At 36.6% G+C, this 24,669-nt stretch overlaps 1 protein-coding gene across 1 annotated transcript; it reads right to left on the bottom strand.

Moving 5' to 3' along the window:
• Positions 1 to 11,485: 11,485 nt before the first annotated feature.
• LOC121373800 (leucine-rich melanocyte differentiation-associated protein-like) lies at positions 11,486 to 24,602 on the bottom strand. The gene is made up of 5 exons (XM_041500574.1): positions 24,298 to 24,602; positions 21,308 to 21,450; positions 19,334 to 19,454; positions 15,292 to 15,391; positions 11,486 to 11,929 (listed from the first exon to the last, which is right to left on the bottom strand). The coding sequence occupies exons 1-5, from the start codon at positions 24,450 to 24,452 to the stop codon at positions 11,870 to 11,872; spliced, it is 579 nt and encodes a 192-aa protein (XP_041356508.1). The 5' UTR covers positions 24,453 to 24,602; the 3' UTR covers positions 11,486 to 11,869.
• Positions 24,603 to 24,669: the final 67 nt, after the last annotated feature.

The following is a 24,669-nucleotide window of genomic DNA, read 5'->3' as shown; positions in this document are numbered from 1 at the left end:
TTATCATCACACCCTTCATACGTGTAGACATACAACAGGGTTCATTTGGGTCGTGGAAAGTCATGGAATTTGCCACTCATTTTCTAGGCCTGGAAAGTCTTGGAATTTGCCAGTGATGATTTTCTAGGCCTGGAAAGTCTTGGAATTTGCCACTGTTATTTTCTAGGCCTGGAAAGTCTTGGAATTTGCCAGTGTCATTTTCTAGGCCTGGAAAGTCTTGGAATTTATTGATGTCATTTTCTAGGCCTGGAAAGTCTTGGAACTTTGATGTGTCATGGAAAAAGAAAATTGTATGAAAATTATTTCTTTCATTTAAAAATAACACGAAAAAGAGTGCATAGAAACAGTTTAATATCATGTTGATGATTGCATAAAAATCCCTGAACATCCTAGAAATGGTAAATACTTTTTTTAAATTCTCATGTAGGCTGACCATGTCTCATAGGATGTAATATTTTCATTGCCTTGAACATCCTAAAAATGGTTGTTAAAAATGTCTATAAAAAGACAGAATTTAGTTGATAAGGAAGTGTATGAACCCTGTTCAAATCGGTCGACATTTTTGTCAGATATATTGACCATTTTAAATGGTTTGAGCCAGTCTGTTTACTGAATTAATTGGATCAAGAAAAAATATATGTATTAAAATATTTTTATTTCTTTTTGTTGTTTAGTAAATGTTTTAACACAAACTAGTGAAATAGCAGTCCTCTCAGATTTAAAATGATTCTTTGGAAAGCAGTACACTTCTTGTAGACAAACCATTTTAAAGTGACAATCCTGAGTTTGCTGCAATGTGTAAGATGTTATTGACTAACACAGAGACTTTTTAACGACTGTTATTACATATCAAATATATTTTTCTGCATAAAATATTAGTGGCTGTATCGTTCTAATATTTGTACTAGGTTAAATTTCATTTTATTTCCTAAAAATTATTTTTCATACGTGCGAAATTATTTGAAGACAAAATCCAGTTTGGGCTTCTTAGAAATATATTAAGACGACCAGAAACACATTGAATAGACAGACACTGATATTCTAAACAAGAAAATATATTTAATATGTAAGTTTAATTGTAGAAATATTTTATTAGTCGGAAACATCTTACAATGCAGAAAACTCAGGAATGTCGCTCTAAAGGTATGTTGAAGGATATTACAATTTAGGGAAGGGCAGGCCACTCTATGTGGCTGTTTTATGTACACTGGAGTTGGAGCATTGATACTGGCATATTTTATGATTAGACATAATATCACGTTGGTCTCTTAAAGGTGCAATCTTAAAGTTGTAATGTTTTCAATGGGCTTATAGCTTACCATATATATTTTTTCTTATTAGTTGTATATGTTATATGTTGAGTACCATAATTTCAAGCCCTGAACATTTAAAAAAAAAAATTATTGAATGATTTATATGTTGACCCATGGAAAATGATCTAAAATTGGGAAACATTTTGTTTTTAAAATTTTGATCAGCAACATATCTGGTCAGTTGAAAATTTATTAGAAACTACTTTTTAATGTTTTAAAATTGTGTAGCAATCTCTGAAACTAGCGTAGCAAATCGCGACGCGATACCGAACTAAATGTTCCCTGAAAATATTAAAATATTTCATATTTCAGCAAAGAAGAAGCATGAATATGCAATATTTGAACAAAAGAGAATTATTTAACACTTTGCACATCAGTATCCCATTTAATGCAGACATTTCAAAGGAAAAGCTGCAACATTACACAGCTGTGGGTGGGGGTATTTTTTTGGCATGCTTCCATCACAGAACTGTTCAAGCACGCCTGTCGTGGGCACAACCTCTGACTTCGCCAGAGTGTTCTGTCCACGACAGGCTTACACAGCTTTGAGACAGCACCTTTAATACCTTTAAGGAACAAACTATGGGCTAGTCTACTTTATGGATAGGGTGAATTAGATAGCACCTTTAATACCTGTAAGGACCTTTAATACCTTTAAGGAACAAACTATGGGTAAGTCTACTTTATGGATAGGGTGAATTAGATAACACCTTTAATACCTTTAAGGAACAAACTATGGGTAAGTCTACTTTATGGATAGGGTGAATTAGATAACACCTTTAATACCTGTAAGGACCTTTAATACCTTTAAGGAACAAACTGGGTAAGTCTACTTTATGGATAGGGTGAAATAGATAACTCCTTTAATACCTGTAAGGACCTTTAATACCTTTAAGGAACAAACTATGGGTAAGTCTACTTTATGGATAGGGTGAATTAGATAACACCTTTAATACCTTTAAGGAACAAACCATGGGTTAGTCTACTTTATGGATAGGTTGAATACTGAACCTCAAGTCACTGGGCAGGTTCAGCTTGACATGTTTTTTTAAATTATTTTTTATCGATTGTCGGTTACCATTGACTGTTTATTTTCATAGCAATTATTACATGTATTACCATATTATAATATTATAGTCATAATAATATAATTATTGTAATCATACATATCCTATCATATTTTACTACAATTGTTGAGAAAAATATATAATGTTATGTGTTAATACTTTTACTCTTGTTCTCTGTTGATAGTTTTTTGTTTTGCTTCGCTTCCAATAATGGAAGGAGATTTAGTTCAGTGTATTTATTGTTTAGGGGTGTTCAACAGTGGATCATATGGTGGAAGGGTGCAGGGGTGTGGAAGACATTTAAAAAAAATATAAATGTTATACTCTCCACCCACAGAATAAAATTTTCAAAAATTTCCTACCTGCCCCCTTTTTCTTTTGCAGTACATAGCTAATCATCATGGCTAATCATGGGAATTTCCCTATTAACTCAGTTGGCAGAGTGTTGGGCTCAGATTTTCAAAGCCGTCTTTAGCTCTACGATATACAGAAGGTCCATGGTTCAAATCCTCGCAGTGTAAGTTACCTTTCTGTTACATTATATCATAAAACTGCTGTATGCTATAGCATTTGATGTGTAATCATTGTGCTAACATAGCTTCGAAAATCTTTGGCCTGGACTAGCTCCCATACAGAAGGTCATTGGTTCAAATCACCACAGTGTAAGTTGAGTTATCTGTTACATTATAATACATGTGTATCATAAAACTGCTGTATGCTATGATGTTCGACGTATAATCATAGCGCTAACATAGCTTTGAAAAACTGTAGCCTGGGCTCCCATACAGAAGTTCCATAGTTCAAATCCCCACGGTTCATTTCCCTACAGTGCAAGTTAACTTCTGTTACATTATATCTTAAAACTGCTGTATGTTATGGCGTTTGACGTATAATCATAGTACTAACATAGCTTCGAAAATCTGTAGCCTGGACTAGCTCCCATACAGAAGGTCCATAGTTCAAATCCCCACGGTAAGTTAAGTTAACTTCTGTTACATTATGATCCTAATTCTAACATAGCTTCGAAAATCTGTAGGTAGACTCCCATACAGAAGGTTGTTGGTTCAAATCCCCAAAGTGGAGATTGACGTATCCTTTACATTATGATGCCTTCCCTTTCCACCATGTGATCCATTTGTGATGAATAAATTAAACATGAACAATATTGCACTTGAAATCTCATTTTACCCTCTTCCGATTATTTTTGTTTTGTCTGTTAGCATGTCCAGCAATATATTCCATATACTGTATACAGTACTTAAAAAAATATCTGGACCCCGTTCCATTAAGCGATCTTACCGCTAAGATCGTCTTAAGTGCATAAGATAGTTATGCACTGAAGATGATCGTAGGGCTAAGATCGCTTTGTGGAACAGGGCCCTGGACTGTTCTGTAATTTATCACATTGGGGAATAAATAAGGAGGCAATCTTTCTTTTTTCAAGTTAAAAAAAAAAATTAGAATACCAATTACCCCAAAAAATACAATTTTACTATCGAGTATAGGTATGCATGGGGGGGGGGGGGGGGGGGGATTTATCTCAGTTGATAAATTCCGTACCAGTTGCTGGGTCGTGGGATCAAATTGCTTTGGTGAACCCATTTTCTGACTAGGATTTTTTTCCCCAACCACCAAGTGCCCTGTGACCGGTATATCAAATGCCATGGTATGTGCTGTCCTGTATGGGAAAAGTACATGCAAAAGATCCTTTGCTGTTAATGGAAAGATGTTGCGGGTTTGCACTGAAGACTTGTACTGGTAAATGTGTTGGAATTACCAAATATTTGACATCCAATAGTCGATTGTTACTCGGTGTGTTCTAGTCGTGTTGTTAAAACAAACTTTAACCTTTAGGTATGCAATGCATAGTGGGGAATTTTTTTGTACCATACCGATGAAACATGAAACATCCCATTTCCCCCCTTTGTGATAAATTATGGAACAGCCCTAAGTGAAAATGATGCTAGTCAGTAGAGTGAGTCCAGTCTGGTTTTTGTCCCTTTAATCTGTTGTTAAAGATGCACTCTCCTCTTAGTCAATCAAGATTTATGTCCCTTTAATCTGTTAAAGGTACATTCTCCTTTGTTGATCAAGAATTACATCCCTTTAATTATCTTGTTCAAGCTGCGGTCGTCTCTTAGTTGATCAACATAAAGTACAATATTACTACACATATATTATGTATATTCTAGTAGCTTATCTTAATATGTCAATGAGTCTGTCCTGTTTTTGCTACCATCGTTAACATGTTTCTGACTAGCTACATGGTCTCATGGCAGAACATTCTTGGGCACTATCTGATAATAAACTCGTGCAATAAATAACATGGCAAAATAACTGGTATGTGGTTCTGTCCATGTATTTAATATTATTTTAGTTATTAAAAAGGCTTGGTTAGGCGGAAACATGATAACAGTGGGAGTAAACTCTCTTTTAACATAATCAGGGATGTGATTTTTCAGATTTTTATTTTTTAACAGACTAACTTTCACAAATTAGATTAAGATTTGTTCTGAAAATGTCAAAAATTACCTTTATTTACATAGAGATTTCAGTATAGAGATGTCAGCTTAGAGATTTCAGTATAGATTTGAGCTTTTTAGAGATCATTTCAGCTGTTTTCAGAAACAGTATCGCATCCTTGTATAATGATAACCCTGTATTTGGCCTGGTGCTTGTAACACTTTTAGAGTCTAGACATAGCGCCATACAAATTGTATGCATGTGATGACATAGAATGAGTCTAGTCTAATGTCATGACAACACCATACAAATTGTATGCATGTGATGACATTAGAGATTGAGTCTGGACTCTTAATGCCATGACAACGCCATACAAATTGTATGCATGTGATGACATTAGAGATTGTGTCTAGACTCTAATGCCATGACAACGCCATACAAATTCTATGCGTGTGATGACATTAGAGATTGTGTCTAGACTAATGCCATGACAATGCGATACAAATTCTATGCGTGTGATGACATTAGAGATTGAGTCTGGACTCTTAATGCCATGACAATGCGATACAAATTCTATGCGTGTGATAACATTAGAGATTGTGTCTAGACTCTTAACGGTATTATAAGCATGTGCCCTGTCTACATGTTGTGCCAAGTGAACAGACGTTCACACGATAAAATGTTCTGTATGTTCACCATTGTGTACGTTGCCATGCATTTGTGGTGATCTGCACTCAATGACTGCCAAGTCAAAAGTTATGCCCAGGATGAATATGGACATGTGAAATTTTGTTTTGTTTTTTGATTTGCCATTGGATGAGGTCATAATAAAATAAATGCTACATTTTCATTCTTGCTCACCGCATGTATAAAAAGCAACCCCCATATATATATTTTTTTAATTATTATTAAAAACATTTTGCATCTCCTTCAAGGCCTGCGTCAGGAATTTCAGCAGGGACAGGTCTAGAAAGTGTTGAGTGAGAAAATATATTGATAAGATGAAAATTTGCTTGAGCAAGGAGTGGCTTAGACCCATGAAACCATCCCTTGCATTTGTGCCTGCCCCACCCCCATTTTTTGCTTAGTGTGCCGCATTTCCAATATTCTAAAAGTTTAGCCATTTCTTATTACAAACCAAGATTGGATAAAAATCTAGCATCTATTTTATTATGGCCCAATTATTAAGTTGTTGTTTTCTTGCATGCTCGTCTGTTTTTACAATATTATGACATTCTACTTGCCACTGTATATAAAATTATAACAATAAACAAAATTATTATGGTTTGAAAGACTTGGTTTATTGTTTTGTATATGACATTGTATACATACATAATAAAATTAAGTGAAAACCCTAAAACCCAGACCCTCTGTAAACCGGATTTCTATCATAAATGGAAATTTTTCATGGCCTTTTTAAATATAAGTACATATAACAAAACCTCTCTAACTTCTCTAAAGCTTGTGACAACTAACAATTATTTCACTCGGGATAAACATGATACGAAATGGTAGCGAGTTCAATATCCTATAAACCTCGCCCTTTTACTTCATAAACTATAAAGTCACAGACTCTAGTTTCAAGTCGTAAAAATGGACATTAAGTTTGATTAATTTACAAACCTGTAACACATTTGGATAATTTTACAACAGAGTGCAAGAAGAATCTGTGACGTTAAAACCGGGAAATATCCTTAAAAACATAGACTAGAATTCGAATCAATAACCGCCATTTCTCAAACGCGCGTACATTTTTAAAAATATGAAAAATGCATTTTGTGGTATTAGAAACACCAGAATGACTAGAAACACTTTGGTGTACGGAAATGGATAATCTAAACAACAAGATATATAAGTAATGTTTGATTTCAGTGATCATAAACGGTTCTAATTGTGAAAAATATGCCTTAGTGTTTAAATACTAGGGTCTGTCCCTTTAAAGACAAGACAAAAATGAGACATTAGTTTGAAATTTGAAAACGTTCTTCTTTGCAAACAACTTCTTTCTCCTCCATGTTTTGTGGTATATCCCATGATATTTTCTCCCTCCAAGAGCAGTATGTAATTGCTGAACAACTTATAATATGTATCCTGCAATCACTATGCAGGCAATGAATTTGGGGATTTTGATTTTAGGACTCCCATTAGAATCGTATAATTTCACACTTTCGAACCAAAATGTGGTATTCACAGGGGATTCGTCGCAAGTGTTTTTTTAATACTAGTACGGAAAATATCAACCGAGTCTATGTTAATCAGTATTTGTTGAGGCTCTGCCGAGACAAATACCGATTAACTAGATGAGGTTTATATTTTACATATTAAAAAACCATGAGTAGTGGATTCTATTTATCCTATAACACTTCTAAATAACATTTTAATTCGATATTTAGTAAATTACAGTATGAAGTTGCCTCCATCGGTAATATGACGTCATCGCGATTAGCACAAATTAGTTTGAAATCACGTATTTTTAACTCTTATGAAAACGTTACACTCCGGTATACAGGTCTTGTTGGCTTGTAAACAAATGACCCATTGACAGCAACACATTATTACCTTGACCTTGTAAATTTGGATATACCTTTAAATTTGCATACCATTATTAACTGGGTTAATACATAGATAATAATACATACATGTAAGTGGCCACTGGATACAATTTATCTCTCAACGAGTTGTTTTAAAATGTATCTAACGAGTGAAAGCGAATTTGATATGTTTTTAAACAATGAGTTGTGACATAAATGGTATCTTAACGGACACAAATGTATTATTCTATTTCTTACATATCCTCAAAAATCAGGTTTTAAGCAAATTTTAACATCTTTTTCGACTAAAAGTTATTTACAGCCGTTGCACTTTTAACTGACTTACGTGTCACAGACACATGAATGTCTGGTTAACTATACGTTCCAGTCTAATCAATTTCCACCGCGCTGTTTTTTTATTGGTGGTATGGCATTGGTGACCTGGTCATCACCTAGAAGCAGCCAGTCATATGTCTTGAAATTGTTAACACATGTTCATGTGTTAACATGTATGTGTTATCATAAATAACACATGGTGTTCTCACTAACGGGTGTGTGAGAAACTATTATCACATGGGTTTATGACATGGATATCATGGATAAGTAATAGAATAAATAGAATTACGCTAAATTTGCCACCTGCTACATGTATGTATATTAGCAAGATGTGATGACCAGATAAATTTCTACACTTCCGTTCACCAACCACATGTATTTTTACCCTGATTGTAATCCGTAAAGAAATGTTGACCTTTGACACTACAATGTACAGAAAGCATTTGATGTTAAAATATAATAGTAAACAAGCATTCTGAGAGTACTGCTAAAGCCTACCGCAGATGAAGAAGGAAATGTACCTCTGAGAAGTAATGGAAAGGAAGGAAGGAAATGTTTTATTTAATGATGCACCCAACACATTTTATTTATGGTTATATGGATTCGGACATATGGTTAAGGACCACACATATTGAGAGAGGAAACCCGCTGTCGCCACTTCATGAGCTACTCTTTTTCAATTAGCAGCAAAGGATCTTTTATATGCACCATCCCACAGATAGGATAACACATACCACAGCATTTGTTACACCAGTCGTGGTGCACAGGCTGGAGTGAGAAATAGCTCAATGGGCCCATCGACCCGAGACCAATCACGCATCAAGTGAACCCTTTACCGCTGGGCTACATCCCGCCCCAGTGAGCTAATCGGCTGATGCACGGTCGGTTTGGGATCGATCCCCGTCGGTGGGCCCATTGGGCTAATTCTTGCTCCAGCCAGTGCACCACGACTGGTACACCAAAGGTCGTGGTATGTGCTATCCTGTCTATGGGGTGGTGCATATAAAAGATCCCTTGCTGCTAATCAAAAAAAAAGTAGCTCATGAAGTGGCGACAGCGGGTTTCCTCTCTCAATATCTGTGTGGTCCTTAACCATATGTCTGACGCCATATAACCGTAAATAAAATGTGTTGACTGCGTCGTTAAATAAAACATTTCCTTTCTTCCTTGCTCAGCTGTTAACTCATACTAATTTCACCGCACACGATGAGCTATGTGCTGAGCTAGTTTGCTTACGACTGTCACAACAGGGCTAGCTCAGAGTGAGCAAAACATTTCGCCAAATTATCTCAAAAAATGCAAAACCCAGAGTTATTTTCCAACAAAACGGCAATTATTACAAATTAAAATAAAATTCGCCAATTGTTTCTAAAATTCGCAACTGGCGAATTTGGCGAATGGCAGAGCTAGCCCTGCAAATTGACGTCACTCTGACGCAAGTTTCGTATTTCCATGTAAATTCAGTTCAGCTGATAAGTCAAGTAACCCGCACATGGTGAGATTTTTACCACAATAGATAAGTTTCTCACGATGTTACGAGGCGAAAAACTCAGTAAAACTGCCCGCACATTAGAGCTATCAAAAGAGTTTGTTTTGTTTAATAACAACACTAGAGCACATTGTTTTATTAATCATCAGCTGTTGGATGTGAAATATTTCATAATTCGGACATATAATCTGAGAGAGGAAACCTGCTACATTTTTCCATTAGTAGCAACAGATCTTTTATATGCACCATCCCACAGACAGGATAGCACATACCACGGCCTTGTGTAGAGCTATCAATTCAGCAAAAAGTCACAAGTAACGTTTTGCTCAGCTGATAGCTCTCGTGTGCGGTAGGCTTTAACCAATACATGTCCCCCATATGGACTCAACAGATTTTCATATCTCCTAGGTTCAAGGGCCATAACTCTGTGAAAAATGGGTAAATCGTCATGACAGTAAAACATGATCTGTAAAAGTAAATGATAAAGATATATACAAAATTTCATGACAGTAAAACATGATCTGTAAAAGTAAATGATAAAGATATATACAAAATTTCATCTCAGTATCTTCTAACATTTTGGAGAAAAAAACAAGTTTGAAAAATAAATCTTCACATCTCCTAAGTTCAAGGGCCATAACTCTTGTCAACAGTGGGTAAATCATCATGAAAGTCAAACTTGATCAGTAACAGTACATAAAAAAGCTATACACAAAATCATATGTGGACAAACGGATGGACAGACAGACAGACAGACAGACGGATGGAGATGAAACCTATAGACCCCTCCGGTTGGACGGATAGGAGACTAATAACTTAATTATAAGATATTAATATTATTATATTTTATAGAGCAATCAATTCAACGTTACTCATTTCACTAGGTGGTAAAGTTACATAAAAATGGTATTACAGGCAAGCTAGTTTAGTTTTTTATTTATTACAAACCAACTGGAAACAAGCCGCAACGCAGAAGGAAGCAGATATTGAGACCTGCTACAGGTTATCTTTCTACGAAATGGGTCAGCAAGTGATCTACGTCACATGTAAACTTAAATGACGTCACAGTGAGCAATGAGACGTCATCAAGGTACAATTTAGATTTTGGCGTGAAGCTTACATTAATTGTTAGTTAATGAGTTTTTGAAATTCACAATAATGACTGAATTGTTGATTGGACAAGCAAAGATTGAACCGAGTTAATGGGATTGACTAGATGCGACGTTGACATTTTATACATAGGGTCGTAAAGAAGAGTAGCAGGTCGACAAAATTGTTTTGGCCTCGTACACAATAGGCCCAAATATAATGGCCTATCTTATCGCACTTTCATAATGGTACACTTTTAAATTACACTATTTTGTACAAACATGGTTAGATACATTAATAATCTGAACAAAACATTTTCAACAGCAATTTTGCACTCAATGTTTTCTAGCATTCGGAAAAAAGGACGCGTCATGCAACCAGTTTATTTTACTGCAGGGAGATGCAAAGTGACGTCATTCGAATACCGATGTCATTCATTATTCTGCAAGTCTGTGCGTGCCTACATTACAGTAGTTAGATATTGAGCAATTGTTATGACACGAGTAATATCTTACACTGGTGTGTAATAAGGCCTATTATTGCTGTGTGATATAAATAATGCATGATATTCTCATCAATAGTGTGTAAGAAATGTCTTCATCGATGCGTAACGGTCACAAACTGTATAATATAGCATGACATAGTGAAGCAGTTTTTTTAACTTTTATCACTTATACTTTGATAAATTCAAAACAATTACAAACAATTCTTATAATTACGAACACAACTTATTCAGTTAAAAATACACCTAAATTAGTTTCTAATGTACATTCTATGACCTGCTTTATGGTTGCACTATACCAATTAATTTCCGGCTGGGTCGAAGTTCGAGGTGTACCGAACTTTTGATAGAGAAGTTAACACCTCAAGTCCTGTGATTGGTTATAAAGGTGTGTGTGTTGGTTGTAAAAAAAATTAGTTTCATCTGGGCTAAAAATGTATGCAATTTTATTTGATGTAGTACCACCGTGTCAAGTAGCCTTGTGCTTGGAACATGTATGGGGTACCTGTAAAAAAAAAGTACTAAAATTTTGTGCGAAACTAGGGGTGTTGCAGAAACATCTGGTTATACCGAAAATGAGCCATGAAAGGTACCATTTTCTGCAGTTAATACTTTGAGGTAGGGGTTGTAGTACTGATATTTATGGGTCACAGTTTGGTTGATATATTGCATATAGTGTTTCTAAACACAAACGTTAACATGGTCGCCTATGGGATTTGAATTGGTATAGTCCAACCTTATGTAATTATACATGTATCTCATTTGATGTCATTTTCTGAGGTTTATCGAAGCATAACAATTTTTTTTAGCAACGTCGTCCCATCAAAATAGAGTTAATTGTATAACAGCTGCGGCCTAATTCACAACAGTCTCTTAGGCTCTGCTAGACAACAAAACATCCTCTTTGTAAGTCTTTTAGCACTGCACTCCGAGATCGCAAAGTTGCGAGAGTTTAGTGAATTAGGCCCCAGGTTTGTAACTATAACAAAATGTAATATACATGTATATACACTAAATTAATAACTTATAAATGTGCGAATGTACAGTAACAAAATGCAAACTCGTGTCCACGGCCAGAGTTATCTTTCTTCTTTTCTCTTCTTCTTATTTCCACTGGATACTTTTTTAGTTCGCCTCACCTGAAAAAATAATGACAGTTTAAGTTTATATTGTTTAACAACACCACTAGAGCACACTGATTTATTTGGTCATTGGCTATTGGATGTCAATCATTTGGTAATTTGACATATAGTCTCCGAAAGGACACCCATTGAAATTTTCCTTTAGTAGCAAGTCATCTTTTATATGCACCATCCCACAGACGATAGCACATACCACTGCCTTTGATAAATACCAGTCGTGGTGCACTGGCTGGAACAGGAAATAGCCCAATGGGCCCACCAATTGGGATTTACTAACAGGGCTTCTAGATTATGGTAGCTCCACTCCCATGGCTAGTGATATTCAATGTTGGGCTAGTAAATAACTACAATTGCCATGCCCGACGGCCAGTGAAATATTTCGGTCAAATGATGCAGTTATGTCTATTATCTAAATATGAATATCCTAGCCCCTAGCCCCCACCCCTACCCCCAATGTTAGTGTTTTAAGCTATATCTCTCTCTTTAGGTGACATATCTAGTGGCTAGTGGATTTTATAAAAATTCTAGAAGCTCTAACTAATGACAGAGATATGATGTCACAAAATAGGTCAGAGGCTGAGATAGCCAGACATAACATGCATGTGCATGTATATATCACTAAAAATTGTTTAGCATTTAACAAAATTAAATTTAAAAATATAATTTAAGTGTTTCACTCTAAAATGCATTAAAAAAATACTTGTCAGATATCATGTTCTGGAAGACAAAAAAATTAACAAGAAGCTGGCAGCAAATACTGCTCACAATGAAGAAGCTGGCAGCAAATACTGCTCACAATGAAGAAGCTGGCAGCAAATACTGCTCAAAATGCAAATGCTTTCTATTAGTTTTTGTGTGTGAATTTATATATAACAGACACATATTGTATAAAATCGCGTAGCTACTTCTATCAATACAGCAGCAAAGGATATTTATATGCACTCTGCCATAGACAGGACAGTACATACCACAAACTTTGAGAGAGATTGATCCTACAACCCACCACATCTCATGCAAGCATTCTACCACTGAGCTACATGTACATCCCACCTAGAACAAATATTTCTGTCTGCGTAAAGCTATGTTTCGTATCTATTTTTTAATTACTGTAAATTAGGAACTATTTCTGTCTGCGTAAAGCTATGTTTCGTATCTATATTTTAATTACTGTAAATTAGGAAATGTTTCTGTCTGCGTAAAGCTATGTTTCGTATCTATTTTTTAATTACTGTAAATTAGGAAATGTTTCTGTCTGCGTAAAGCTATGTTTCATATCTATTTTTTAATTACTGTAAATTAGGAACTATTTCTGTCTGCGTAAAGCTATGTTTCATATCTATTTTTTAATTACTGTAAATTAGGAAATATTTCTGTCTGCGTAAAGCTATGTTTCATATCTATTTTGTAATTACTGTAAATTAGGAAATGTTAGCAATCCTAACATTTTAACGCATTTAGCAAGATCATACAAGATGCTAATACTTGATGACGCCAAATTTAAAGAGACATTCAGCAGACTGCTCCAAAAATAATTTGTATGACTGCTTTGTGATTAACTGAACACACAACAGTGGTTAAATGTTATTGATTAAAACAAAAGAATAGTAAACAACAAAAATTAGTTAGCATGCACATTGCTGCAATTTTCTACCAAATGTAAGTTGTCCGTAAGCTGCATAATGTCAAATATTATGCAAAAACATCATTTCAATGCATCCCACATCTTAAGCATATTCTTTCTTTTTTATCAGTTTCTGCTATGACGTCGAACGCTAAAGTTTTATGTCGCTACCATGTTGATTATTTGGATTTCGCTAAATTTTGAGATCACTAGTATTTTATGATTTACAGAATTTGTCTAGTTTATATTTATTTCATGTTCAGTGGCTTTACTAATAAAGAAATATAGCTTTACAGAGACAAATACGTTCGGTCTACACCCTGCCTCATTTAACCAACCCCTGCAATTAAGAAAATGTCCACGGCAAAAAAACCCTCAATATAGTCCAAGGCTAAAAAGTGTGATTGAGAACTAAAAACTGCATGTCAATCTCTACGGCATTACCAACAGGGCTCAAACCTAGCGACGACACTGACAGCAATTGCCGTCGTTGAGATATAAATTACCGCAGGTAGAGAGCATCATCAATGGCACTTTTGTGCCGTCGGTAAACCTCCTCACCAATGGCGAAATGTATACACCTAGTGTACATTATCTGTCAATATTTAACATCTGCACATTTAAAAGATGTCTACATACAATAAGATAGCATTTCAGTCAGGTTTATTTGCTGCAAATGTCACTTTTAACCCTTTAATGCCCGTGACAAAACTAGCATGAATTCAGATAAAATATTGGCATAAACATAGCATCATTTAAAAACATGTTTGAGTATATTTGAAATCAATATTTATTTTTTATTTGTTTTTAAATGTACTCATATGAGTACATCGGGCTGAGTATAAAAGTAATTATGACATCAGATTTTAAAAATATTTATTGCTATCCGAGAAAAAACATCAAATTCATTTAACACACCATTAGAACAAAGTAGCAGATCTATAAGTGCAGATAAAAGACTACAAGATAAACATGTTGCCGTAGGTCCCTATTGTACTCAAACGAGTACACATTTAAATGTTTGGCTCTGTTCAAATATAACTTTAATCATTCAAGTAAATTGTACTCATTTTGAGGATATTAGACATATATGGAAATTCTCAGTATTTATTCATTAGAAATATTTCATTTTTGCAAATAGTGTTTGTGCTTATAAAGTGTGCACTCATTTGAGTACACTGGGCTTTAAAGGGTTAAAAAGATTGCCATAGGCAGGTTCAAAATTGCCATCGGTGGACTGTTTCACCCACTTCAATTTTTTTTAAAATTGCTGTGGCAGACAAATTCGTATGTTCAAGCCCTGTACCGATTGCCGTGGGCAATTGCAGGGATTGTTTAACTTACTTTTTTTTCTTTCTTTTTTTTATCTGGCAACTCCTCCTATCTTTCAACTTCTTTCGCTGTCCACCTCCACATCCCAGTCCTTATCTCCCCAACCGCGACAGGTGCTTGTCTCTTATGGCTATCTGTGACACACACCTGCTTTTAGCTGTGGGCTTAGTCTGACCACTTCGGGAAGTGTTCAGTAGTTACTTCTGGCATTGTTAAGAGGCACTTGTAACCACCTACTATGCACCCCTACTACCGGCGGTCATTAGTGCCGTGGGTCAGACCAGCTTTATTAGCGGCAGAGGACGAGGTGCAGGGAAATACACAGAGACTGCACCCGTGGAGGAAGTTGAGACAGGTAAGCGATGGTGTGGACAGCCCAGAAGACAGAGTCAGTTGTTTAACTTACCGGCATCCTGTAAATCCGTTCTGCCTCGGACCGTTCTTCAGGTGAGACTGGTTTGTCATCCAGCACCTGGAGATACGCAAGTTTACTGATAACAAAATATCTGAAACAGAAAGAAATACAAAGTTACACTTTGTATTGTTTTACGACACCACCACAACCCACTGATTAACTGATTGGAAGGAAATAGTTTATTTAACGATTCCCTCAAAACCAGACATTTTTAAGGGTCTCCTTTTAAAAAAAGAAAGAAAGAAATGTTTTATTTAACGATGCACTCAACACATTTTATTTACAGTGATATGGTGTCGGACATATGGTTAAAGGTAGGGTCAACTCAAACAAGAGCCGTGTGTGTTAGAAAGATGCATACCCGGACCACCAAAAAAACCGCGTAATTTTAGAGTTAATAAAAAACAATGATTATTCCTGCTAACTAGGGGCAGCCATTTTGTTTCATTCTTGTGACGTCCGGTGGGATAGCTTGGGGCGAAGTGACGTAAGCTCCTGACCATCTCCTGTATGTACAGTGTAAACAGAAGCAGTAATTTTCGACAAGGCGCTTCTCTTTTATCAACCTGACTTGTAAAACAGCATAAATGACGTAATAATATAATAAACTATTTAACTAAATAAATTTCAAGTTGCATTAACGGAACAAAATGGGGTTATAGTATTTTTCTCTGTTAAATAATCCAAAGGAAAAATGTACACTATTAGGCCTATTGATATGCTATGTTGGAGCAAAAACGACAACCCACGATACCCAAGTGATAATTTTCTTTTCTTTGGGACTACGTAATTGGTCAGTTCTGTGGTTTTAGATGGAAAAGTCTACTTAATCAATAGTTTTACAGAACTATTTACAGTAATAAACCATGTCCATTACAATTTTAGGGGCGACAGGTAATATTCCACAATACCGGTATATATTTTTGTGTCTAGACAGCGTCAATTAATTGGCTCGCCTGGTTACCAATTAAATACACACCTGCCAATCAGGAATTACAGGTAGAAGCAACTAACAGCATAGACCAATTAACTAAGAAAACACTCCGTGTATCATTTCAGTACATAGGTTAATGCATGGGCAAAACATTGTTAATTGTTTCGACTTGTTGTGTAGCCACTTTGACAATGGTATTTTATTTTGTATTGAAAAATAATATATATAGTGCTGGATATACTTATTTCTGGCTTACTGGGATGTGTATTATTACAGAACATTGCAATGTATGACTATTTATCATCCCGTAAAAAACAGGTAGATTGTGTTTCTCGTTACGCGTTATGTATTACGTAACCACCAGCTCGCCAGAGGGCGTACTCACTGAGATGGTACAAAATGGCTGCACCTATTATATATAATAGCTGTCATATTTAACCGTTTTATTAATTAACTATACGATTATATGTGTTGATACGTGCATTATATATCGTTGAATATGCATACCAGGCCAAATGCCATAATTGTCCTCTCCTTTAAGGACCACACAGATATTGAGGAAGGAAACCTGCTGTCGCCACTTCATGGGCTACTCTTAGCAGCAAGGGATCTTTTATATGAACCATCCCATAGACAGGATAACACATACCACAGCCTTTGATGATTAACTGATTGGCTGCTGATGTCAAACTTTTAATAATTCTGCCATTATATAGTCTTAAAGGGACATTCCTGAGTTTGCTGCATTGTAAGATATTTCCGACTAATAAAATATTTCTACGATTAAACTTACATATTAAATATATTTTGTTTAGAATATCAGTGTCTGTATACTCAATGTGTTTCTGGTCATCTTACTATTAGTAAGAAGCCCAAACTGGATTTTGTCTTAAAATAATTTTGTACATAAAAAAAATATATATATTTTAAGAAATAAAATGAAATTTAACCTAGTACAAATATTAGAACGATCAGAAACAGGTTTAATATACAGCCACTAATATATGTTTGATATGAAATTACAACCTTTGAAAAGTCTCTGTTAGTCGATAACATCATAAAAATTGCAGCAAACTCAGGAATGTCCCTTTAAAGGGACAGACCACAGTTTCAACCCGTGAAATTTAACACTAAGTTTAGTTAAAGGGACGGACCCTAGTTTCAACCTGTGAAATTTAACACTAAGTTTAGTTAAAGGGACGGACCCTAGTTTCAACCTGTGAAATTTAACACTAAGTTTAGTTAAAGGGACAGACCACAGTTTCAACCTGTGAAATTTAACACTAAGTTTAGTTAAAGGGACAGACCCTAGTTTCAACCCGTGAAATTTAACACTAAGTTTAGTTAAAGGGACAGACCCTAGTTTCAACCCGTGAAATTTAACACTAAGTTTAGTTAAAGGGACAGACCCTAGTTTCAACCCGTGAAAATTAACACTAAGTTTAGTTAAAGGGACAGACCCTAGTTTCAACCCGTGAAAATTAACACTAAGTTTAGTTCATCTAAAAACCTGTAACACATCTGGATACAGTTACAATCGAGTGAAACACGAGTCTGTGACTTTGAAATGGTGGAACCAGCCTCAGTGGCATCGTGGTTAGGCCATTGGTCTACAGGCTGGTAGGTACTTAGCCCGAGTACTCTGACTGTAAGAGAGCTAGACGGACATTTGGACATAAATACGCTCTCATTACAGTCAGAGACCAACCTATGTATTTTTTTGGCAATTCCTGACAACCAAAAAGTTGGCAAAGATTCCCGCTCCAATACCACACCAATCCTATGTTTGACGTCAAATACCTTTACATCGATCATTTTCCAGTTAACTGATAAAAAAAATCCACATATTAATCACTAATACACATACTACAGAAAGACATCCGACAGCACCCACATTCAGCTACGCTTCGGCAAACTCCGGACAGCAGAATTCTAAGTTCACCGACCTATATCGTGACGTTGCGTCACATGATCGCCCACTCAGCCATTCCGTCTACTAGGTGGAATAGCCCAGTGGGCGATCACGTGATCTACGTCTCGAAATAGGTCGCCGAGCTTTGTAATTATGGCGACGGAGTGTATTTATGTCCAAATGTCCGTCTAGCTCTCTTACAGTCAGAGTACTCGGGCTAGTAGGTACTGGGCTCGGATCCCAGTCGAGGCATGGGATTCTTAATCCAGATACTGACTCCAAACCCTGAGCGAGTGCTCCGCAAGGCTCAATGGGTAGGTGTAAACCACTTGCACCGACCAGTGATCCATAACTGGTCCAACAAAGGCCATGGTTTGTGCTATCCTGCCTGTGGGAAGCGCAAATAAAAGATCCCTTGCTGCTAATCGGAAAGAGTAGCCCTTGTAGTGGCGACAGCGGGTTTCCTCTCAAATTCTGTGTGGTCCTTAACCATATGTCTGATGCCATATAACCGTAAAATAAAATGTGTTGAGTGTGTCGTTAAATAAAACATTTCTTTCTTTCTTTCTTTTCCTTTCTGCTAATGGAAAAATGTTGTGGGTTTCCTCAAATCTTGGAAATTAGTGGATACATTTTTATAATATTTAGAAAGATTATAGTATGAGAAATGCCGTTTAAAATTTGTCAAAAAAAAACACGAAAGGCAATTTCCTATTTCAAAAGATTTCAAACCCATAACCACCTAGTAGGGTCACTTATGATCTGTTTTGTTTTTATTATGTACCCTCAAATTATTTTCTGGCAGAGAGGTTCTGTATTTAAAAGTAGACTAGGGTGGGATGTAACCCAGTGGTACAGCGTTCACTCGATGTGGGATCGGTGGGCCCATTGAGCTATTTCTCGTTCCAGCCGGTGCACCACGACTGGTATATCAAAGGCCATGGTATGTACCACCGTCTGTGGGATGGTGCATATAAAAGATCCCTTGCTGCTAATCGAAAAGAGTAGCCCATGAAGTGGTGACAGCGGGTTTCCTCTCTCAATATCTGTATGGTCCATAACCATATGTCTGATGCCATATAACCGTAAATAAAATGTGTTGAGTGCGTTGTTAAACAAAACATTTTTTTCTTTCTTTTTTAAAAGGAGACCCTTAAAAATGTCTCGTTTTGAGGGCATGCCCTTACCTAAAGTCGACATACTGCTGGTAAGAACCGCCATTAAAGTAGCTGGGAGCAGCTTCGTTGTTCATCATGGAGAGAAACCGGAGGTTTGGACATGTTTTTGCTATCGTCGATATAAACATACCTGAAAATAAAATTCATTTATTCATGTGGGTTTTTTTTTTTTTTTAATACAGACAATGGTGGACCAAGATGGAGTTATCGGGGCAAGGCCATACCTAGCTTAAAATAGGTTGGGTGGCAAAAACAAGTCTTATGGAACCCATTTATTGGTTACACAACAGCGTTCGAAATAAGCACTTGTCCGTTTGTCCTGACAAGTGAAAATCTGCTCGGACAAGCAAAATGTACCTCGGTGGTTATCCGGTGGACAAATAAAAATGTCCAGTGCAGTTTCATTTTGAGCAATCAAGAACATTGTCCTTGCACTTGAATAAAACAAATCATTTATTTGGACAAGTGAAATTATAGGTGGACAAGTAGATTTTTAGATGTACTTGTCTGGTGGAGTAGTGAAATTTTCTGCTTATTTCCATCACTGCACAATTTTTTCTTTTTAATTCAGATAACCCAGTTCATTCTGATATACCCCATCATGACCCAGGAATTTTTTTTTGGCTTAACCAATTTTCTGATTTATAAGGTATGTCCTTGCAAATTATTAAAATGCGGCCAATATAAGAAAACTTTTATTAGCCAAAGACTAAAGATTGTAGCCACTTTGAATACAAATTAGCAATAGACAGGATGAGCCTTAGTGACCACGTAAATATGTCACCACCACCCCCCACCCCACAGACACAAGACAGATAGACAGACATACAGACGGAAATAGTAGATATAGAAAGATAGACAGAGACAGATACCAGGGTTTCTGCCAGAGGGTAAAACGGGTGTTCACCACTGGGCTATGTCACCCCCCCCCACCCCACAGATACAAGACAGATAGACAGACATACAGACGGAAATAGTAGATATAGATAGATAGACAGAGACAGATACCAGGGTTTCTGCCAGAGGGTAAAACGGGTGTTCACCACTGGGCTATGTCACCCCCCCCCCCCCCACACCCCACAGACACAAGACAGATAGACGGAAATAGTAGATATAGATAGATAGACAGAGACAGATACCAGGGTTTCTGCCACAGGGTAAAACGGGTGTTCACCACTGGGCTACGTCAGTTCACCACTGGGCCCCCCCCCCCCCACCCCACAGACACAAGACAGATAGACAGACGGAAATAGTAGATATAGATAGATAGACAGAGACAGATACCAGGGTTTCCGCCAGAGGGTAAAACGGGTGTTCACCACTGGGCTACGTCACCCCCCCCCCCCACCCCACAGACACAAGACAGACATACAGACGGAAATAGTAGATATAGATAGATAGACAGAGACAGATACCAGGCTTTCTGTCAGAGGGTAAAACGGGTGTGGTGCCATACCTAAATGTTTCGGCAGATTTTATTTTTTTAAGTTAAGTTTTTGACAAAATTAATTACTCTTTATCATTACTGTATGATTTTCTTAACTTTAACCCTAAACTTAGCCCATTTTCTTTCTGGGGGAGGCCCCCCCATACCCCACTGTTGACTGTGGTTGGATTCAATTACATAGCGCCATACCCAAACATTTCTTTCTGACAGAAACATTGTCCTTAATTTGAGATATGAATGAAAAATGGATTACAAATCTAAACATGTCACATGATGTGAGAACAATGCACTGATGAATCAACTGTTTTCGCAAATTTCAGAGGTCAACATTAAAAAACAAACAAAAAAACAAACCCCAGTACAATTTAATTCTAGCACGGTAACAGACTAGAGAGTAAAGGATTTGTCATGTTATTTCCAATAAACTTGCCCTTTATATCATTTGGAAACATGTGACTGACAGATATATGCAACATTCATAGTGTAAACATTTTATAATGCATACTAGTAAACCTTAGGGTTAGTGGCTTTAAAACTTACCGAGATTTTTATTTTGTTGTGATTCAACCACAGAGTGTGAAGCTGTGGCATGGGCGGTAACTTCACTTGGGAGTGGATGAGGTTGTGATCGAGAATTAGAGTGCAAAGTTTTGGGAAATCGTACAGAAATCGTAAATCTCTAACAACACCGTCAAGGAAAATACACATGTAAAAGTATATATATATATTTAATACCCCAGCGGTCACTCATACAGGGAAAATATTTTCCATATTTTCTCAGTGAGAAATATTCTGCATTGGTCTAACGAACAATACTATTGGACAATTTGACGCTTACAAACCAATGACTTTGTCGGTACTAAATATGACGTCATCACGATTTGACAAACACACAAAATGACGTCATGTAGTTTAAAGAGTTTGTCTTTACGGGTCTCTGTTTTTGGTGTTAAATTAATAACAAAATGTCATTTTAATGCAATTCATTATAGATTTGGAAGCAGAATAAAGAGAACTTGTGTTTTTTTTAATTATCTATGAACGTGATTAAATTACAACGTTATAGTAATTTTCAGAACAGTGCGTAAAGTGGTTTACATCATTCCTATACAGGTTGGCCTTCGTGCATGTGCGTCGAAAATAAAGGCTTTTAGAGAAAAAATAGCTGAGGTAATAAATAGAATAACAAACTCGGTACCAGTTATTATCAAATTTATGTCCCTCGTGAAATAATTTTCATTTGTCACTCGCTAAAGCTCGTGACAACTGAAAATTATTTCACTCGGGACATAAATTTGATAATAACTGATAACTCGTTTATTATCCTCTATATATGCATGCTTTTAAACTGTCATTATGCAAGCAGAACTAACCATAACCAATCAGAACAAAATGAATATCATGTCAGTACATTTTAAATTACAGCTATTTTGTATCTAGTTCGAATGAGATGTAGAAAATGGGTGACTTTTGGATCAATCCACCTTGGGCTGTCATAAGCAAGTCAATTTTGAGATGAAAAACATGAACTTGCTCTGTGACAGTACATGATATAGCTATACACAAAATGTAGCTCAATGTGAAAAAAGTACCAGAAAACTAATTTTCGTATCTCCAAAGTTCAAGGGCCATAACTCTGTCAAAAATGGGTAAATTGCCACGAAAGTCAAGATTAATCTGCAACAGTACTTAATAAAGCTATGTACAATATTTCAACTCAGTATCATGAGGCATTGTGCAAACCAACATCCAGAAAACTATAAGTGGGACAGACGGACAGATGGACATTCTAGCTGATAAATGACATAGCTCATCACACTGATTCTCTTATTGACATTTTTCTTGTCACAACCAGTTTCCTACAACTGATATATCAACAGCAGGGGTTTCTCCAGAGGTATATGGTGTAGGGGGCCACTACACCTTAGGTGTGTAAGTAAGCACTTTGGCACCAGCCTCGGTGGCGGTGGCAGGCCATCGGTCTACAGGCTCGTAGGTACTGGGTTCGGATCCCAGTCGAGGCATGGAATTTTTAATCCAGATACCGATTCCAAACCCTGAGTGAGTGCTCCGCAAGGCTCAATGGGTAGGTGTAAACCACTTGCAGCGACCAGTGATCCATAACTGGTTCAACAAAGGCCATGGTTTGTGCTATCCTGCCTGTGGGAAGCGCAAATAAAAGATCCCTTGCTGCCTGTCGTAAAAGAGTAGCCTATATGGCGACAGCGGGTTTCCTCTAAAAAATAAATCTGTGTGGTCCTTAACCATATGTCTGACGCCATATAACCGTAAATAAAATGTGTTGAGTGCGTCGTTAAATAAAACACTTCTTTCTTTCTTTCTTTCTAAGCACTTTGGCATCATATAAGGGTCTTAAATCAATTGCCTCTATGCTTTAATCGGCTATAAGTGACAATCAACTGTTGGTTGTAACAACTATTAAAACTTTCCAGTACACAAATATTCACACTTCTAATCTAGGTGAAACATGTTCTTCATGCCTAAATAAGTTTACAGCCCTCGGCACCCTTTCGTTTAACAACAGGTGATTACTAACTGTCACAGACAACAAATCTGGCACTTGAATTTGCGTTAAACTGATAGTGAAAATGTAAGCACTTTAAAAATATCCTGGGGAAAGGTCTGGTATGTGCTGTGCTGTCCTGTCTGTGAGAAAATGCATATAAAAGATCCATTGCTGCTGCTGAAAATATGTAGCCAGTTTCCACTAAGGAGTCCTTCAAATATTACATAACACTTGAAATATATGTCCAAAAGTTAGGTAGCGTAATAGGGGGTGAGTGGGTGTACTGAACAGTGTTACTCAACACACTTTTTTTATTATTAAAGGCAAGACGTAGTCCAGTGGTACAGCACTCACTCGATGTGCGGTCAGTGTGAGATCGATCGGTGGGCCCATAGGACTATTTCTCATTCCAGTCAGTGCACCAAGACTGGTATATCAAAGGCTGTGGTATGTACTTGTAATATCTTCAAGTTAAATACAATTAGCTACTCTTTCGGTTGTACAAGAAAGTCTCCCGAGATCACGTGTTAATTCATTCTTGTAGTGATTGTTTTACGTCTGTGTCATGTCATGTTGTGCTGTTGCCAGAATATATATATTTGTCAAGTGTAAGGGTTATTTTTGTATGTCTGTCTGTGGACGATGTTAAAAATTGGCGACGAGGATGAGATTTTGTGCATTAAAATAATTTTTGACTTTCTTCGACTAACTTGAAGATATTACAGTACTACTCTGTCTGTGGGATGGTGCATATAAAAGATCCCTTGCTGCTAATCGAAAAGAGTAGTCCATGAAGTGGCGACAGCAGGTTTCCTCTGTCAATATCTGTGTGCCCTGGGACAAAACGACACAGGCAAATCTGGATAAGGGCGAAATGACCTGATACCGATTTCACACATCAATTTTCTACCAACACTGTAACAGAACAGCACATACCATGACATTTGGCATAACATTCTGTTATGGGACAAACAATACTTGGTTCATTTTAAAGGATACGAAACTTTGTTATTACTGAGATCCAACTCTTCAATTAGACTCCCGTATTTCTCAGCTAAATCACGTGGTACCTCTGCCAAATCTAAATAGGCCAAAGTACATCTTCTTTTGGGACTTTCGGAACCTCTCCCGCCATCTTCTGCCATTTCCGCCATTTAGATCGGGTTAGACGATAATAAATAATATGGCTCCAATGACAACATTACATTTCAGAAGTTTTAAAACCACAAGCAATAACTTAGTTTAAACAACATCTTTCTTTTCAAAATGAGTTTGTTGTTATTTAGCAGCTGGTGTCACGTGAAAACACGGAAAATCCACTACACTGAACGGATAGTGCCGGAAACTAACGAGACGATAATGTTTCATTCG

The sequence above is a fragment of the Gigantopelta aegis genome, chromosome 5 (genome assembly GCF_016097555.1).
Source record: "Gigantopelta aegis isolate Gae_Host chromosome 5, Gae_host_genome, whole genome shotgun sequence".
Classification (NCBI taxonomy): Eukaryota; Metazoa; Mollusca; class Gastropoda; order Neomphalida; family Peltospiridae; genus Gigantopelta; species Gigantopelta aegis.
The sequence above is the reverse complement of the archived record's forward strand: the minus strand, read 5'-3'. Positions and strand labels throughout refer to the sequence as shown.

What these genes read in the sequence shown, in the direction of transcription:
- LOC121373800 (XM_041500574.1), bottom strand. Translation starts at nt 24,452, where the DNA reads ATGGCGGAAATGGCAGAAGATGGCGGGAGAGGTTCCGAAAGTCCCAAA. An exon ending in CAAAATAAAAATCTCGGTAA is followed by an intron (nt 19,455 to 21,307) that starts GTTTTAAAGCCA and finishes TTTTATTTTCAG; the next exon opens with GTATGTTTATATCGACGATA. An exon ending in CAGCAGTATGTCGACTTTAG is followed by an intron (nt 15,392 to 19,333) that starts GTAAGGGCATGC and finishes TTTCTGTTTCAG; the next exon opens with ATATTTTGTTATCAGTAAAC.